This window comes from Ipomoea triloba, chromosome 8 (assembly GCF_003576645.1).
Source record: "Ipomoea triloba cultivar NCNSP0323 chromosome 8, ASM357664v1".
Lineage (NCBI taxonomy): Eukaryota > Viridiplantae > Streptophyta > Magnoliopsida > Solanales > Convolvulaceae > Ipomoea > Ipomoea triloba.
The window spans coordinates 9,053,983-9,070,460 of NC_044923.1; the positions used below are offsets into that span (position 1 = coordinate 9,053,983).

Genomic DNA, 16,478 nt, shown 5'->3' on the forward strand with positions numbered 1-16,478 from the left:
ATACTTATATATTATATGCTCAACACATCCACTAACGTGTTCGAGCCGGTTACGTTTGACATGATCCAAGCAACATGTGGATCATAAACTCATGACCTTTGGCATGGTGTTGGTTTGATACTAAGTTGAAGAATGTGTTTCATGTCAACTAAAAGTTTAAGCTAGTAATTGAACTGCACATTTATTCTTATACTAGTTATCACACGCGCGTTGCGCGATTAAACCAATGCCCAATGCGTTTTTTTAAATTAATTTTTCTTAATTGGTTAAAGTAGTCATATAATAATGAGAGAGAAAAAAATGCTAAATTAATAAAAATCAAAGTTATACTAATTAATGAGTATACCATCATTGATTTTTTAAAACTATAATCATTATGAGTACAAATACAAATAATAGAATTAGCATGATAATATTTTGACAATCATACCTATAGAATGTCAAGTAGATGATGTGCTGCAGAATATGTTAGGTTTAGTTTTGGGTGAATATTAGAGAGAAGGGGAGGGCTTTATATACTGTTGTTTTGGGTAGAATAATGGTTTAGTTAGGAATCTATACAAAATTGTATTATAGAATTTTATTAAGACTTCAATATTCTAATTTTAAGTTAGGAATCTATACAGAATTGTATTATAAAATATTGCCAATTTGTTTGAAAACTGCAATAAAAAAACAATTGCCTAAAGAATTTAATGTTAAACTTCCGTTATATTTAACGAAAAAATTTGGTAAAATTATAAAAAAAAATTATGATATATTAGGAATTTAATTGGAAGTTGCACAATAAAAAGAACACAAAGTACAATATGTTATAGTAGACTGTTACACCAACATTTTTTTTAGTTCCAATTAAGGGTCGAACATTATTGGCTCTTACTATAAGTGTAGATATTATTATTATGGCTTTGTTTAGCAGAGCTTATAGCTTATTTTAAACTACTGATAAGTTATAAGCTCTGTTTGGTAATGTTCCCAAAATAAGCTAATAACTTAAAATAAAAACTTATTTTAAAATGCTACTTTAGGTAGCTTTTCAAAAATAAGCTACTGTTTCCTAACTTTTTTTCCATCTTTATCTTTATTATTTTAAATAAATGACATCCTTTACCCCTCCCAATTAAAACCCTTTTGGCCTTTTCTCCTCTTCTATATTTTTTATTCATCCTCTTCCTCAACGTCAAGATTCAAGTAGTAATATCTCCATCAACGAAAATTTAAGTGAAACCTCTATTTGGATGAAGGAGATTCGCAACAGTATTGTTACTTCATTATGAAATGCTAGATCATGATTATGCTAATAGTTTCATTTCAAAATGTTAAATTTTAATATGTAAACAAACATATTTAAATTTACATCTTTAGTCTATTTACATTTATCAGCTTATCAAAAAGCTAATTTTACTAAACACTTTTAAGCATATTGAGCTAGCTTAACAGATCTTCAATTTTCATCTTCTACCTTATAGTTTTTAATAAAATGCCCATACTTATTATTATTATTATTATTATTATTATTATTATTATTATTATGAATCCTAAATGATCAAATTCAAATTTTGCTTTTAAAAATTTATGTAAGACACTGTAAATAAACTCTACAATTGCATAAAGAAAGCAATGAAATAGATAAGGGAGTTTTGAGAAAACATATTTGATTGATGTTGACCTACTGATTGACGCTCTGTGTTGAGAATAGAAGAAAAATACATACTATAATTGAAAGTGAGAGGTCAAACATCAATTTTAGGTTAAAAACAAAAAAAGAAAGGGATAATTTTGTCTCAAAGTTAATTATTTTCTTCCTAAAATTCATAAAATTGAAATACCAAGGGCGGCATGAGATTCTAATTCCATAAAAATGAGTGAATTTAAATTTCACGGAATTGCAATTCCCTCCAACCAAACGAAGAAATTTTCTTGCCTTTGGAATTATGTGGGAATTAGGTGGGAATGGAATTGTAATTCCCTCCAACCAAATGCCTCGTTAAAATGTTTATTTTCAATATAGGGTAATACATAACCAAATATCAATATTAGTAATTATTTCAATTCCACCCTAGTATCGAACATGCAAAATACTTTCACCAAATTTCATTACCATTACCATTCTGATTACGGTTTCAATTCCTTTATGCCAGCCAAACATACCCTAACAGGGCGTTTGGTTGGAGGGAATTACAATTCCATTCCACTTAATTCCCACCTAATTCCGAATGCAACTAAATTCCTTCGTTTGGTTGGAGGGAATTGCAATTCCGCTTTCATGGAATTAGAATCCCATGGCCCCCCATGAGATTTTAATTCCATGGATTTTAGGAAGTAAAAAAAGACAATGATGAGTCAAAATTACCCCTCTTTTTTTTTAACCTAAAATTGATGTCTGACCTTCCCTTCTAAATTATAGTATGTATTATTCTTCGACTTCTCTTTGTGTATGTTCATTTAAATCTTCATATGCAACAACTATTCAAAATTTGCATTCTTTATATGCATTTTTAATTATATACAACAACATTCCTATATGTTCCTTTGAATTCTTTATATGCAGAACTCTTCAAAATTTTCATTCTTTATATGCAACAACAACAACAACAACAACAACAATGGGCATTTTGAACTTTATACTACTTCTTCCCTCTCAATTTCCATGTATACCAAACATTGAAATTAAAATTCCCAATAATTTTATTCTTGCAAACCAAACACTGAAATTTAAACTTCGACTTTATTCCTGCATTATTTTTTTCCCATGGAATTGCAATTCTTTTCTCACCTAATTCCTTCCCTCCAACCAAACGCCCCTTAAATATTCTCAAATTCCTAAATTAAATATGATGAGCTAGGTAGAAGTAAACTCTTGTAGTAGCTCCTCATTTTGCTCAAGTGCGGCCATGTGATCTTCTTCCATTGTCACCCACGCATCTACACCGCCCATACTCTTATTCCCGAACAAGAGAATGAAGTTCTTGAATGGACCCATTGGAACACTGACGTGCATCGGTCTCCCCCACCCAAAATCCACATCGTACATTGGGAGATTACAGATGCTACTAAAAAAGTACTTATCAAAACCATCACCCTCGTATGGCTTTTGTCCCCCTTTTGTGGATTCGTATATCTCCAAAGCCAACTCGTTTTCTTTGATCATGTCTTCCCCATAGAGCACTTGTTTTCTGTTCCTCAAGTCGGCTACCAACCTCGCCACGTCCAAATCGTCGTCGTGTGTTGTTGATATGCAAAACGTGGAAAGCAGATTTCCGGCGGATGTTGGGGCTAACCTCTGCGGGAGAGCCAGCGGTCGGATGTCAGCATATTGGAACAGTTGGGATGGTCGGAGTGTGTTTGAATCTTCTCGTGTTTTCACAATGCACTTGTAAAGATATGCACTTACAACTTCAGTGCGTGTCGGATTTTGTATCCCTGTTTTAGCTGCTACCTATTAAGAATTAAGAATTAACTGATAGAATGATAGATAATCAATTATTATATAGTGTGGTAACACCTTGTTACCATTTTAAATAAATGGTCCATTAATATTACCTGGTAAAGAATCATATGTTTAATGCAATTGATGTATCACATTTAACCCTTAAATGCTATGGTAAATAATTAAATATTTATTTTAGAGTAAAAGTTAAATTAAGTTTTGTTTTATTCAAATTCAAATTTTGAATGTAACTAATACTACTATAATAAGTACTTTCTATGTAGTTTCTTAATATACAAATTTTATTTTTATGTTTTGTAATATGCAAACAATTACTCCCTCCATCGAATTTGTTTGCACTACTTTACCGTTTCGGTAACACTTGTGTGAGACCATCTTACGGGTCTCAATCCGTGACACGGGTCAGATATTTGATTAATGGGCCAAATTTTTGAGTAATGGACTGAATATTTGACCTTATTAATCAAATATCCGACCCGTCTCACGGATTAAGACCCATAAGACGGTCTTACACAAGTTTTTGTCTTACCATCTAGTATAGTAGTATATGTGTTCGATCAAAGAGTATTTATTTTGCTAATATAAACATTACTAATATTTATTTCTTTCTAATTTACTCTTTTATATATATATATATATATATAATTTAAGATTATTTTTTTAATGATTATATATACCATCTTGTAAAAACGTACGTACCATTGCTTTAAGTGAATTTATCTTAGAGGCAGAGAAAAAGAATCTCTTTTGCCTGCAATGCTGAGTTTGTGCCAAGATCACCGGAGTAGGCAGCGGAGGGCTGTTCTCAGGTGGCGGAATGACAGAATCTCTGACAAAATGTGCATAGGGTTTGACGTTGGAGTCACGGGTTGTGGCAGCCCAATCGTTGATGAATTTGGAGGCGGTGAAGCCATCCCCAATCTTGTGACACAAGGAGGCGCTGATTGCGATTCCTCCGCACTCGAAACGGCTCACCTGCAGGGTCGTTCTAATAAAAATTGGGGCCCTATGCCATATCTTAATTTGGACCCTTTTTTCAAGTAATTTCTATATATAAATAATAGTTGTTCAAAAACTTGTATCAAAACTTGTTAGACATGTTCAGATACGGCCCTGCTCACCTGAGCCACTGCTAACTTCTCGTACGAGTTTCTCCAAGGTAATTCGTTCGGAAAAACTATGGTTTGCGAATTTTCGATGTCGTTTAGAACGTCAGACATGGGGCAGTGGATTCGAGCGTCAATGAACTCAACTCCTGTGTCATTGCAGTCCACGGAGGCGTTGTCTCTAAGAAACCCCGCATAGGGATAATAGGCTGTTAGAGTTTTTGACAGAGAGGTCTGTATAGCCTGAGAGATATTATTAGTGATGGTTTGTTGTTGGGGTTTAGGGAAAAAGAAGGCAAAGGGAATGTACATGTGGGATAGGGCTTGATCAATATAAGAGAGGCTGTGGGTTCTGAGGGAAATTGGTGTTGGAGAGGATGGCTTCACAATGCTTTTTCTAAGAATTGACACCATTGATGACGACATCTTTTAATCTGGTTAAGAAAGAGTCGTATCAGCTAGTATGGGCAGCTTACTTCTTATCTGTTCGTTGCTATTTTTTGGCCACTCTAATGTATGCTATTTATAGAACATATCACTACACATGGAAGCTATTTTAATCACATAAATTAATCTATCTAATCAAATGAAAATTTCATGCTACAATAAATAATGGGCTGCGATCACGTACATCATATCTAAAACATCATCAGTAATAATGTACTATATTTTTGTGCGCTTGCAACCTTTTATCAATAAATAAATAAATATATATATATATATATATATATTGGTTCAAATGCAGCAGCGAGCTCCGGTGCGGTCATGCGGCCTAATCTGCACCGTCCAATTTCATTAATCCTACTGAAATTCGCGTATGTTTAAGTGGGGTTATTATTGTAATTTTAGTATTTATATTAAGTGAATTGGAATGGTGCATTTTAGTACATAGTGTGGTGCGTTTGAATACATGTTGTGGTGCGTTTTATTACGTATATTGGTGCATTAACTATGTTGTAGAATAGTGTGTTTTAATCTATTCACTGGTGCATTTTCATACATAGAATGATGTGTAACTGTGTTGTAGAATGGTGTGCTTTAATACGTCGCCTGGTGCATTTTAATACATTGAATGGTGTGTATTTTAACACGTGTTTCTAATAAGGGTGGTGCATTTTAATACGTAGAATGGTGCATATTTTAGCACATGTTTTCTAATATGTGGAAATAGTTTATGCTTATAATCTGACATGAGGCACGTTGTGGTACATTTTAATACGTAGAATGACGCGTTTTATTAAGTATATTGATGAATTTTAAGTAAATATGTGTATTTGGTATATTGTGTGGAATGGTGTGTTTTATCGATCCGCTGGTGTGTTTTAGTACATATATACCTGGGTGCGAAACTTCTCCAAGGTGAAAAATGAGGTGAGATCTGAATCGTTGATCTAGATTAGAACAACGGCTCAACACACCTTAAGCTGGAAAATAATGCATCTTAAACTTTAAACTTTAAACATACGCACCATAAGAGTTTAACCGATGCACCTAAACTAGAAAGTGATACACCTTAAGATTTAAACATACACACCTTAAGCTATAAACTTACGTACTTTAAGCTATAAATTTACGCGCCTTAAGCTTTAAACTTAAGTACCTTAAGCTTTAAACTTAGAAACCTAAAGCTATGAACTTGCGCACCTTAAGTTTTGAAATTATGCACCTTAACCTTTAAACATACGAACCTTAAGAGTTAAACTCATGCATTTTAAACTAGAAAGTAACGCACCTTAAGCTTTAAAAATACACACTTTAAATTATAAACTTACGCACTTTAAACTATAAACTTACGCACCTTAAGTTTTAGAATTAAGCACCTTAAACTGTAAAATTTAAGCACCTAACGCTATAAACTTACGCACCTTAATGTAACGCGCGGGGCACTTTCCTACAAATTTTCGAGACGCGTGGGATACTTTGCCGAGGTTTGCTACATCCTTCTAGACTTTTCTAGGACTTGTACATAAGTTCCCATAGTTGGTAGAATAATCTAGAATCATATACATAACTCTTAGAGGTAGTAGAGATCCATAGAATATTATGGAATCCTCAAGTGTGTAGAGATTGTTTTGGAGGATTCTAGAGAAGCAACCACAGCCGTAGGATAAAATCAATCTCCACCATCAATTGAGGAGGTGGGATGAGTATAAATACCCCTCGGGGCTCATTTGTAAACCATCCAAGAGTTGTATCCTAGAGTGGAATCAAGTGAGGAATAAGTGTGGAAATAATATAAGTTCCCTACAAAGTTCGAGTGTTTCCTTTAGCTTCTTGTCTAATTTATTTCTGTAGCCATCTCATCGCTTACTTTGCATACTTTCCGAGGGAGGAACGAGGCTGACTTAGCTATTTGAGAGGAAATATAGCTAAGGCCGCACGAGACGTCGTTAGGGAAAAACGAGTCCGTGACATTAATAAGCTTTGAACTTACCCATCTTAAACTTTAAACTTACGCACCTTAAGTTGTGACTTTATGCAAAACGACCATAATGCCACCATTTTTTTTTAATTACTCTTCATTCTGGGTTGTTGATTTTGGCAAGATCAAAGGCTATGATTAATCCGTACGTTTCACCAAGGAGAAGCTTCTTACCTGATTCCTTGTGTGTGTGTGTATATATATAATGCACACAAACTAGATTGTATGCAATTCGCCCAACAAGAATGCACACTATCTACCCTGTATGCATTCATGTAGTAGCTTGTGTGAATTTATGAAAAATCTAATGGGACTCACGAGAACAAGTGGATAAACTTGAACATTAGCCTACACACACACACATAAGTATTGAATCATATGAAAATAAATTCTTAGGAGAAAACTAAGAACCAATCTCAAGCTTTACATTTGGAAAAATTAGACAGACCAGATCAAATTAAAAAATAAAATGCAATGGCATTTTCGTAATTATCATCAACTTTATTATGTAAACTTGAACACTCAAATCTATACTTTTAAAAAATTTTCAGGTTTGCCTATTTAATATTAACATTTTGCGCATTTAGTATTAAAAGATTGCACTTGTAAAATGCAAATGTGTATTGGACTTAAGGTTTCGATTTTAGAATTTATGACTGAATTTTTTATTTTATTTGGTTTAGTGATTCACTTTTTGTTGCTTAGGGTCTAGTATTTACGTATAAAATTTGTTTTTTTTTTTTTGAAATCGAAACATAATTGCAGAAGCGATAAACAAAACCAAAAGAAAAGGAGTGCTGCGCTATCGCCGCGTTCAGACATCCACCCATATCCAAACACAAGGCTAAAACAAAGATTAAAACAACTCCCGAATTTAATCCACAGAGAGTACTATAGCTAGAACATATATACACAAACTCTAATTATAGTTCTAATACTATGAAAGTAGAAAAAAATTTTTAAAAAAATGAATAGTCAAGAAAGACGGATTAAGCGTACACCTCGGATGAAAACAACCTAATCAAGAAGATGGAGTACACCCTGGAAGATTAATCAATTATTATTATTGTCATTAAACTATTACTGTAGTTGATCTGATTCCATGATTATATTGTATTAAATTCTTATTTATATAGATCAAGAACAGCTAGCGATGGTGGCACTCTATGTAACAACCATTGATGGACAATAGCTCAACTTGGAAGATAGATAATTAACATAAGGTCATTTTAGTATAATCAAGATTCATTTTTAGTACATTAAAGATTAGCATTCATTATTTAGAAACATAATAAGTCTCAATCAAAGTTATATCTCTCATTTATGTCCATATCTTTAGTGCTAATCATTTTGTACATTGTGTTTTTAGAGTTGTACTATACAATTGTTTGGACAAAAACACCCTTACCGTCATAACTTCCATTATCTTTTCCATTAATTTTACAATACACATGCATCTACCATAACTTTTTTTTATATTATTTAATGATAATAACATTTGTAGACATTATATATTGGATTACTATAATAAATAATTTTTTTATTTAGATTTTTTTTTTGAAAACAATATCTAAATAATTTTTATTTAGATTTTAATTAGTAAGAATTTGTAAGTTGGGTATTCTTTAAATATAAATATTGAGCATACTTTTTTGCGCATCGCGCACAGTATTAAAAATAAATATTAAAAATTCAGCGTCTCAAACTGTTTTCTCAATGACAATTTTGTCCTTTCATATTTAATGACTTAAATCATTTGTTTCCACATCAGAATAGTCAAACAATGGTTTCTCCAAGAACCATAGCAGAGATTCAGAAAGAGGATCTGACATTAATATCATTGTGAAGAAAAAAAAAAAAAAAAAAACCTCGAAAGAGAGAGCTGATAAAATTATATTGCCAACGACCACGGTTTGGGGAAATCGTTGACATCAAAAGTTTGTTCGGTTTCGAGTAGATGTAGGCACGATGGCTTAGCTGGAACGGTGGCGGGGCAGAAAACACGATACTCTGTCGCCTTTGGGACGACGGACATGTACTCCGGCCTCGTTTGAGGGTCGGTGAAGTTCTATGAGGCCTTGATGTAGCGCTTTAGGTTATGGAATACTGATTTTCCGTTCGATGCCATGGCGGCGGCGACGACAACGGTGCGGTGGTGATTGACAGGATCTATTCACGAGTTGGAATTGCACACGTTTCTAGCTTGGGGTAAACCATTGTTTGGCTATTCTTACGAGGAAACAGATGATTTAGGTTAATAACTGTGAAATGACAAAATAGACCTTGAGAAAACGGCGCGAGACAACCAAATCTAATTGAAAGACTATAAATGGTTAGAAATCAAAAGTCCGACCACTAAAAATTGTTGATTTAAATATTAAGGACTAAAATGGTTGTGTCACCAAAGTCGGAGGACGGACGCTGGTATTTACTCTTTTTTGGAGTCAATTTCATTTTTGATTCTAAATTTATAGGTTGTATTTCACTTTTAGTCCTTTTTATAAACATTTTCTTTGGTCTTAGTATTATTATGACATGACCATTTTTTGTCCTTTATCAAAAAAATCATTAAAATGTATTTAAATACAAGGGCATTTTGATCTTCAAATATGAATATTTAAAAAAAAATATAGTAAAAATAAAAATATAGTGGGTCATCCATTAAAAAAATCGAAATGCCCTTGTATTTAACGTCATTTCAATGATTTTGTTGATGTAAGACTAAAAATAGGCATGTCACAATAATGTTAGGACCAAATGTGGATATTATAATAAAAAAGAACTAAAAGTGTATTTGTTAGGAACATATTATTTAGATTTTGATAATACCAAATGATAGGAATTTTAGACCTCAAATTATTTTATTTAGACTTGGAATTTTCTACTCAATATTCGAAAAAACCGAATGGTACTTCAAGTAGTCAAAACACGTTCATCTGAATGATAACTTGAAAAGCTAGTCTCAACAAATGATTCGTAGAGTAATCTGAGTGGTTATCTCTCGAATGGTTCGAGAAGAAGATAGAAGACTGAAGATTCGAAGAGTAAAAAACTTCAAGACCATAAAAAGGTTGCAAAGGGCGAAAGTCAGAAGGACATACCTTTAGAAGTGTTAGAAGAACGAATGGTAAGGACAACCATTCATAACCAAAAGGTTGCAAAGGTCAAGGGGCATACCTTTCAAGGAGTTAAAGGGGCGAATGGTAAAGTCAACCGTTCGTATTCGAGAGGTAGTAGGTTTAAGGTTTGAAGCATTAACCTAGTTAACCTTTCGAAAGGACTGTTCGAGACATTCTATGGACCTACAGTCCGAAACCTTAAAACTTGAGCAAATGTGTTCCAGGAATAAAAAGTCCTAGGACAAGCTCACCTACTCTCCGAATTACATCTGGTCTCTATCCAATGGTCAATAGCCATTTGAATTTGGTCTTACCTCGAATGGACTCGCCTATAAATACCCTCTTCTAAGACTGAAGAAGGTGTTGGTCATTCTTACAAAGCTTCTAAGTGTTTAAGTTTCTGAGTATTTTCACATCTAGTGACCAGTGATTGAGAAAGAGAGACAAAACTACAAAGTTCATATCTAGATTCAAGATAGTTGAGCTGCTTACAAGCGAAGATCCAGATCAACAAGCCAGGTTTTCTTTGTTGGAGAAAGGAGATTTTGTTTTCTTCAATTTGTATTCTCTACTCGGTATAAATAAAAAGAAGAAAAGTAAACTCATTAAGGAGTTGAAACACCTGTAGAGTTCACGGCTGGCTTAGTGATCAAAGTGTGGTCGTTTGGTTATTGTACTAGAGATAATGCAACCTCTCTAGAAGTTCTAAGGAGAATAGAAGAGTAGAGTAGGCTAGTTATAGATGAACTACAATAAAAAAAAATCTCACTCTCTCTCTATCTTTACTTACTTTACCATTCTATTGCACATTATGAAGAACCAAACCTAAATCTTCCAAGATAAAACATTCGTGCAAACAAACTAAAAAGGGTTAACACAAACACTTAAGCATACGTACCTTTTCTGAATCCGTGTATCGCACACAAACACTTAAGCATACGTACAAACATCTAAGAAACATAAAGCTACAATATCTTTAAAATAGGAAAGTATAAACTTCCGTTCTGCATTATGTATTTATGTTGTACAAACTTTAACTTGAATTGCTTGGAACTAATAGCTTTTGGCCCGAATTTATTTCAAAACTTTATGGGCCAAATAAAAAAATTCAAAAATATGTTTATGGCCCATTCTTAAAATAAAAAAAAAGAGAAGGAGAAGAAGAAGAAGAAGAAGAAGAAGAAGAAGAAGAAGAAGAAGAAGAAGAAAGGAGAGAATTGACCAAAATTTTTTATTATAAAAAGAAAGATTGAAAGTGCATTTACTAAGTTTTTTTGTCAGACTACTAGGTATTCTGAGCAAGCTCTAACTATAATAGGCCCTTTAAGCCTGTACCATACTCAGATTAATCCTCGTTTACACCGAGTTGGCTCAATTAAGGAGCAAAGAATTGTAGGAAGCACCTTTAAACCCGTACCAACTAATCCTCGCTCACATCGGGCCAGCCCAAATAAGGGGCAAAATGCATTTACTAAGTTAGAAACGCCAAATTATGCCATGGACCAGGGTCTACCTTGCATTATAGATCCTAGTCCAAAAATAACTTTCAGATTCTATATCTATAGTTGACACATTATGTACTTGCAGTTAACAGTTTTTGTACTTGTAGCTGTGTTATTATGTTTCAGCAATTATTAAGTTATTTGTTCACATGTACAGAAATTGTTAACTGTATGTACAGAATATATTAACTGATGGTACAGAATTTTTGTATCAAAATTTACAATGCAATATGATTTGATCCATAGTATAACAATTTGTTAGAAACCGTGTTGACCTTGTGGGTACTGTTAAAGATGAATTTGTTATCATAGAAGAAACTGACATCCTTTAATTTGACTACTAGATGGTCCTGATCTAAAGTACACATGCATTCTTAGAATGAAGAAGTTAATAAAAATATATTCTCAAAGAAAAAAAAAAGTTAAATAAAAATATAAAGAATTAGAATGTTTTACCGTTTAATTTATAAAATATATATTATTTAGAAGTGTAAACATTGCATTTTTTTTAATTGAATTTATGGTAATTTCTATTTACTATTTAACCATTTATTAATGTTTTGTTTCACTGCTTTTATTTATTAATGTTATATTTAAAATTATGAAACAATTAATACTTATGCATATTAAAAAAAATTGGAAGTATATCCGATCCTTATATTTAATTTTCACAGTTTTCATACCATTCGTTTTCAATATTTTTTGAAATGTCATTCCACATTTCTCGTTTCCCGTTTTCCTGTTTCTCATTATTTACCATTTTCACGCTATTTGATTTATGTATAGTAATTGCATTGCTATAAGGTTTTCATATAAATTTAGGGGTGTATACAATCATGACTTTCATAGAATTTTAAAAACTTTTATGAATTTTAAAAGTTTGGAGGTATTCAATTCAAACTTTTAGAAAGTATTTAAAAGTCATGCGGTATTCGATCAAGATTTTTAAAGAGTTTTTAAAAGTCATGTGGTATTCAATTAAAACTTTTAAAGAATCTTTAAAAGTCATGTGGTATTCAAAAATATTGTTATGAATTGCTTATGAAAGTTTGTAAGGATGTATTCAATTTAGAATTTTAATGACTTTTGTGGACTTTTTAAAATAAAAAAGTTGATAAAAGTTTATGCAAGTTTTTTATACAGACTTTTATAGAGTCTTACAAAGTTTTAAAAAATTTTGAACGACTCTATGAAAGTCAATAAAAGTTTATTAAAATCTATCATTTTAAAAGTTTTTAAAAATCTACAAAAGTCATGATTGAATACACCCCCCTTAGGATGTGTTTGGTTCGCAAATGAGAATTGGAATAGGTATTAAATATTTGGTAATTGTAATGTGTTTTGGTGAAAGTATTTTGTATGTTTGGTAGTAGGGTGGAATGAGAATAATTATTAATAGTTGGGGAAGCGGCTGAGGAGGAATGTAATTAAACTCTTAGGGTGTGTTTGGTTGGTGGGTTTAGGCATAAGGTTTGGGTATCAAAGTGATCGTTATTGTTTGGTTGGTAGGTTTTTAGAATACTACTATAGGTTTGGAATACCCCATTAATTGGAAAACTCATACCCTAATAAAATAACAGCACGTTTGGTTCACGGAATGAATTTTGAGGTAATAGGAATGCTATTCCATAAGAATGGAATAGGCAAGGAATAGAATAGAAATTGTATTCTTTTGTTTGGTTCGCGGAAGGAATAGACTTAGGAATTATATTACAGTGTTTGGTTGGTTTAAGGAATAGAAATGAAATATGTTTTAAAAGACAAAAATACCCTTATGTAGTAATAATAATAATAATAATAATAATAATAATAATAATAATAATAATAATAATAATAATAATAATAATGTTATTATTAATATTAATATTATTATTATGTAATAATAAAATAAAACTTATAATAATATTAATAACAATAATAAGAAAAAAGGAATAATAATAATAATAATAATAATAATAATACAAAAACAAAATTATATATAAAATAATTATTTAAAAAAAAACACAAATGAGAGTTTTTGATCCCACATTGGTAACTCAAGAAGGGAAACTCATTTGAGCTTCTCTATATAAGATAATCATTGCTTCCATTTTAAAATTAACAACAAGATGAAGATGATGATGCCTTAAAGAGCCAAAAGCTCGCTTTAATTGCTCTTAGTTATAAATTTTTTTATATAAATAATATAGCATATATATATATATATATATATATGCGTGGCTGCGACACCATGCTGCAGCCGCGATAATTATTATTATATAATTAAAATAAAAATTCAAAAAAATACCTTAGAAGAATTCAATTAAATTTTAGGTTTAAAAAAAGGGTAAAAAAGAAATTATAATAAAATACCTATTCCTGAAAGGTCAGGAATAGGTTAATACCAGGGGGGCCCTGTTAATAGCTATTACCCTTGCAAGGGTAATAGCTCATTCCCAGGAATAATGTTCCTAGGGTAATAGCTCATTCCCAGGAATAATGTTCCTCTGGGAATACAAATGCGAACCAAACAAAGCTCATTCCCAGGAATAATGTTCCTCTGGGAATACAAATGCGAACCAAACAACGGAATAGGTTATTACTGGGAATGCTATGCCATTCCCTACCTATTCCGTGAACCAAACAGCCCATAAGAGTTTCATTCCCCTTCCTCCTTTCTTCCCCAACTATCTCATTTCACCTTACTACTAAACATGCAAAACACATTCACCAAAATCCATTACCCTTACCAACAGGGCTGGTTTTTTGATTTGGGTGGTCCTGTGCTGGTAAATAAATTGGGCCCTATCAAAGTATAAATAATCTGTGAAAAGAAGAAAAATTACAAAGAGAAAATGCAAAAAAGCAGATGCATAACTAAAGTATAAGCTAGAAAACATATTCAAGCAAGAAAAATGAATTTACTAACTGCTACAGGACTTAAGTAGAAGTATAAGCTAGAAAACAAAACAATATATATCAGAAAATGCGTGCGAGAAGAGTTGTGCCTAAATTTCAAGTTCAGTGCCCTGTCAACAAGTTCAGCACAAAAAGACATCCATTTTTTGCAGCCTCTTCTATTTGCTTTTGAACCATCCCTACTTTAGTTTTCCCCCTTTTGAGGGTACAGAGTAAGCTTTGAACCATACTTCTAAGATGCTAGCTAGTGCAACATCCAATAGCTAGAAACCTATAATAGCTAACCACAGCCAACATATGTAAGTAGTGTAAATAAAATGATGCTAAGCAAAAGAGTCATAATTATATATAGGGAAAGAAATGCAAAGACACCTGGGTGGGCGAATGACGAAATTGATGAACTGTTCAATCATCTCCGCTGTGGGCTGTGGTCGTTGGACTCTTCGCACTCTCGCAGGCTCGCAGATCTGATTCTCTCCGTCGCCGTCGCTAAAAGCATGCCAGTCGCTCCCGGCCTTCCGCGACTCCTCGTCTCTCCGCTGTGGCCGTCGGCTTCCTGACCTTCCTCGCAGCTCTAACTCTCTCCGTCGCCGTCGCTTCACGCACGCCGGTCGCTCCCAGCCTTCCGCGACAGCTAGGGGTGAGCATCGGTCGGTTTCGGTCGGTTTTCGGTTAATAACCGAAATAACCGAAATTTTAACCGAACCTTCATAACCGACCGAAAACCGACCGACCAACATTCATAACCGATATAACCGAAACCGACGGTTTTCGGTCGGTTAAATATAACCGAATTTTTTTAGTAAAATAGCTAAATTTATTTTATTTATTTGATTAATGTTAAAAGACTACATTATTAAGGGAAAAAAAATAATAACTTAGTATTTATAGTCAATTAAAATTAATGTCCTCAAGTACAATAGTAGTTTAGTGAGATATAAATTAACTATATACATTATATGATTAACAAATGTCGTGCAATCGTAACTTATATGAATCTATATACATTTAATGGTTAGGATTAGTGTACTCATATATGGAAATATGTACAGTATGTTTTATATATATATACACTGTACATATATTGAATATATATATATGTATACTGACATACTGTACATATATATTCAATATAATATGCACATTATATTATATATATATAACACTACATACACTATGTCAGTATACATATATATGTACATTATATTAAATATATATATATATTATATATATAACACCACATACATTATGTCAGTATACATATATATTCGTAGGTACATATATATGATTATGAATTATGAAACTATAATATTTTTAAAATAATATTAGTAAAATAAAGTAATTATAATTAATGTGATAGACTATGGACTTATAAATGTAAATGGGATGGGGTTAGATTTTTTTTTTTTACATTAGATTAATCTTCGGTTTTTCGGTCGGTTTTCGGTTTTCTCTTGAAAAACCGATAACTGACCGAAAAACTGAAATAACCGAATTTTTTTGACCTTAATAGCCGAAACCGAACCGAAAATCGAAATATTCGGTCGGTTCGGTTTTCGGTCGTCGGATTTTCGGTCGGTCCGGTTTTTTTGCTCACCCCTAGCGACAGCGTGACTCCTCGTATCTTCGCCTCACCTCGAAGAAACAAAAGCGATACAGACACTGCAGCGGGACTAAAGACGAAGCGTGAAATCCGTGAATATTACAGTCTTATTTATTTATTTTTTATTTTTTCGTATAATACAGTCTTAATTTTGGGCCAAAATAACTACAGATACATATATTACCTAATGGGCCCAAAGCTGGACTAGGGGCCCCCAAAATTTTGGGGCCCTGTGCTGTAGCCCAACTTGCACAGCCTAAATCCAGCCCTGCTTATCAAGTATTTGATACCCATATCGATTTCGATTCTCATGTGCGAACCAAATACACCCTTATTTTATTAGGGAATCGATTTTGCAATTAAAGGGTAATCAAAAC

The 16,478-nt window shown here is 32.7% G+C and overlaps 1 protein-coding gene across 1 annotated transcript; it reads right to left on the minus strand.

Annotated features, from left to right (window-relative positions):
• Positions 1–2,842: 2,842 nt before the first annotated feature.
• Positions 2,843–4,983, minus strand: LOC116026905 (acylsugar acyltransferase 3-like). The gene is made up of 3 exons (XM_031268333.1): positions 4,573–4,983; positions 4,151–4,426; positions 2,843–3,439 (listed from the first exon to the last, which is right to left on the minus strand). Exons 1-3 carry the CDS (start codon positions 4,981–4,983, stop codon positions 2,843–2,845), a joined length of 1,284 nt encoding a protein of 427 aa, XP_031124193.1.
• Between the last annotated feature and the right edge of the window lie 11,495 nt (positions 4,984–16,478).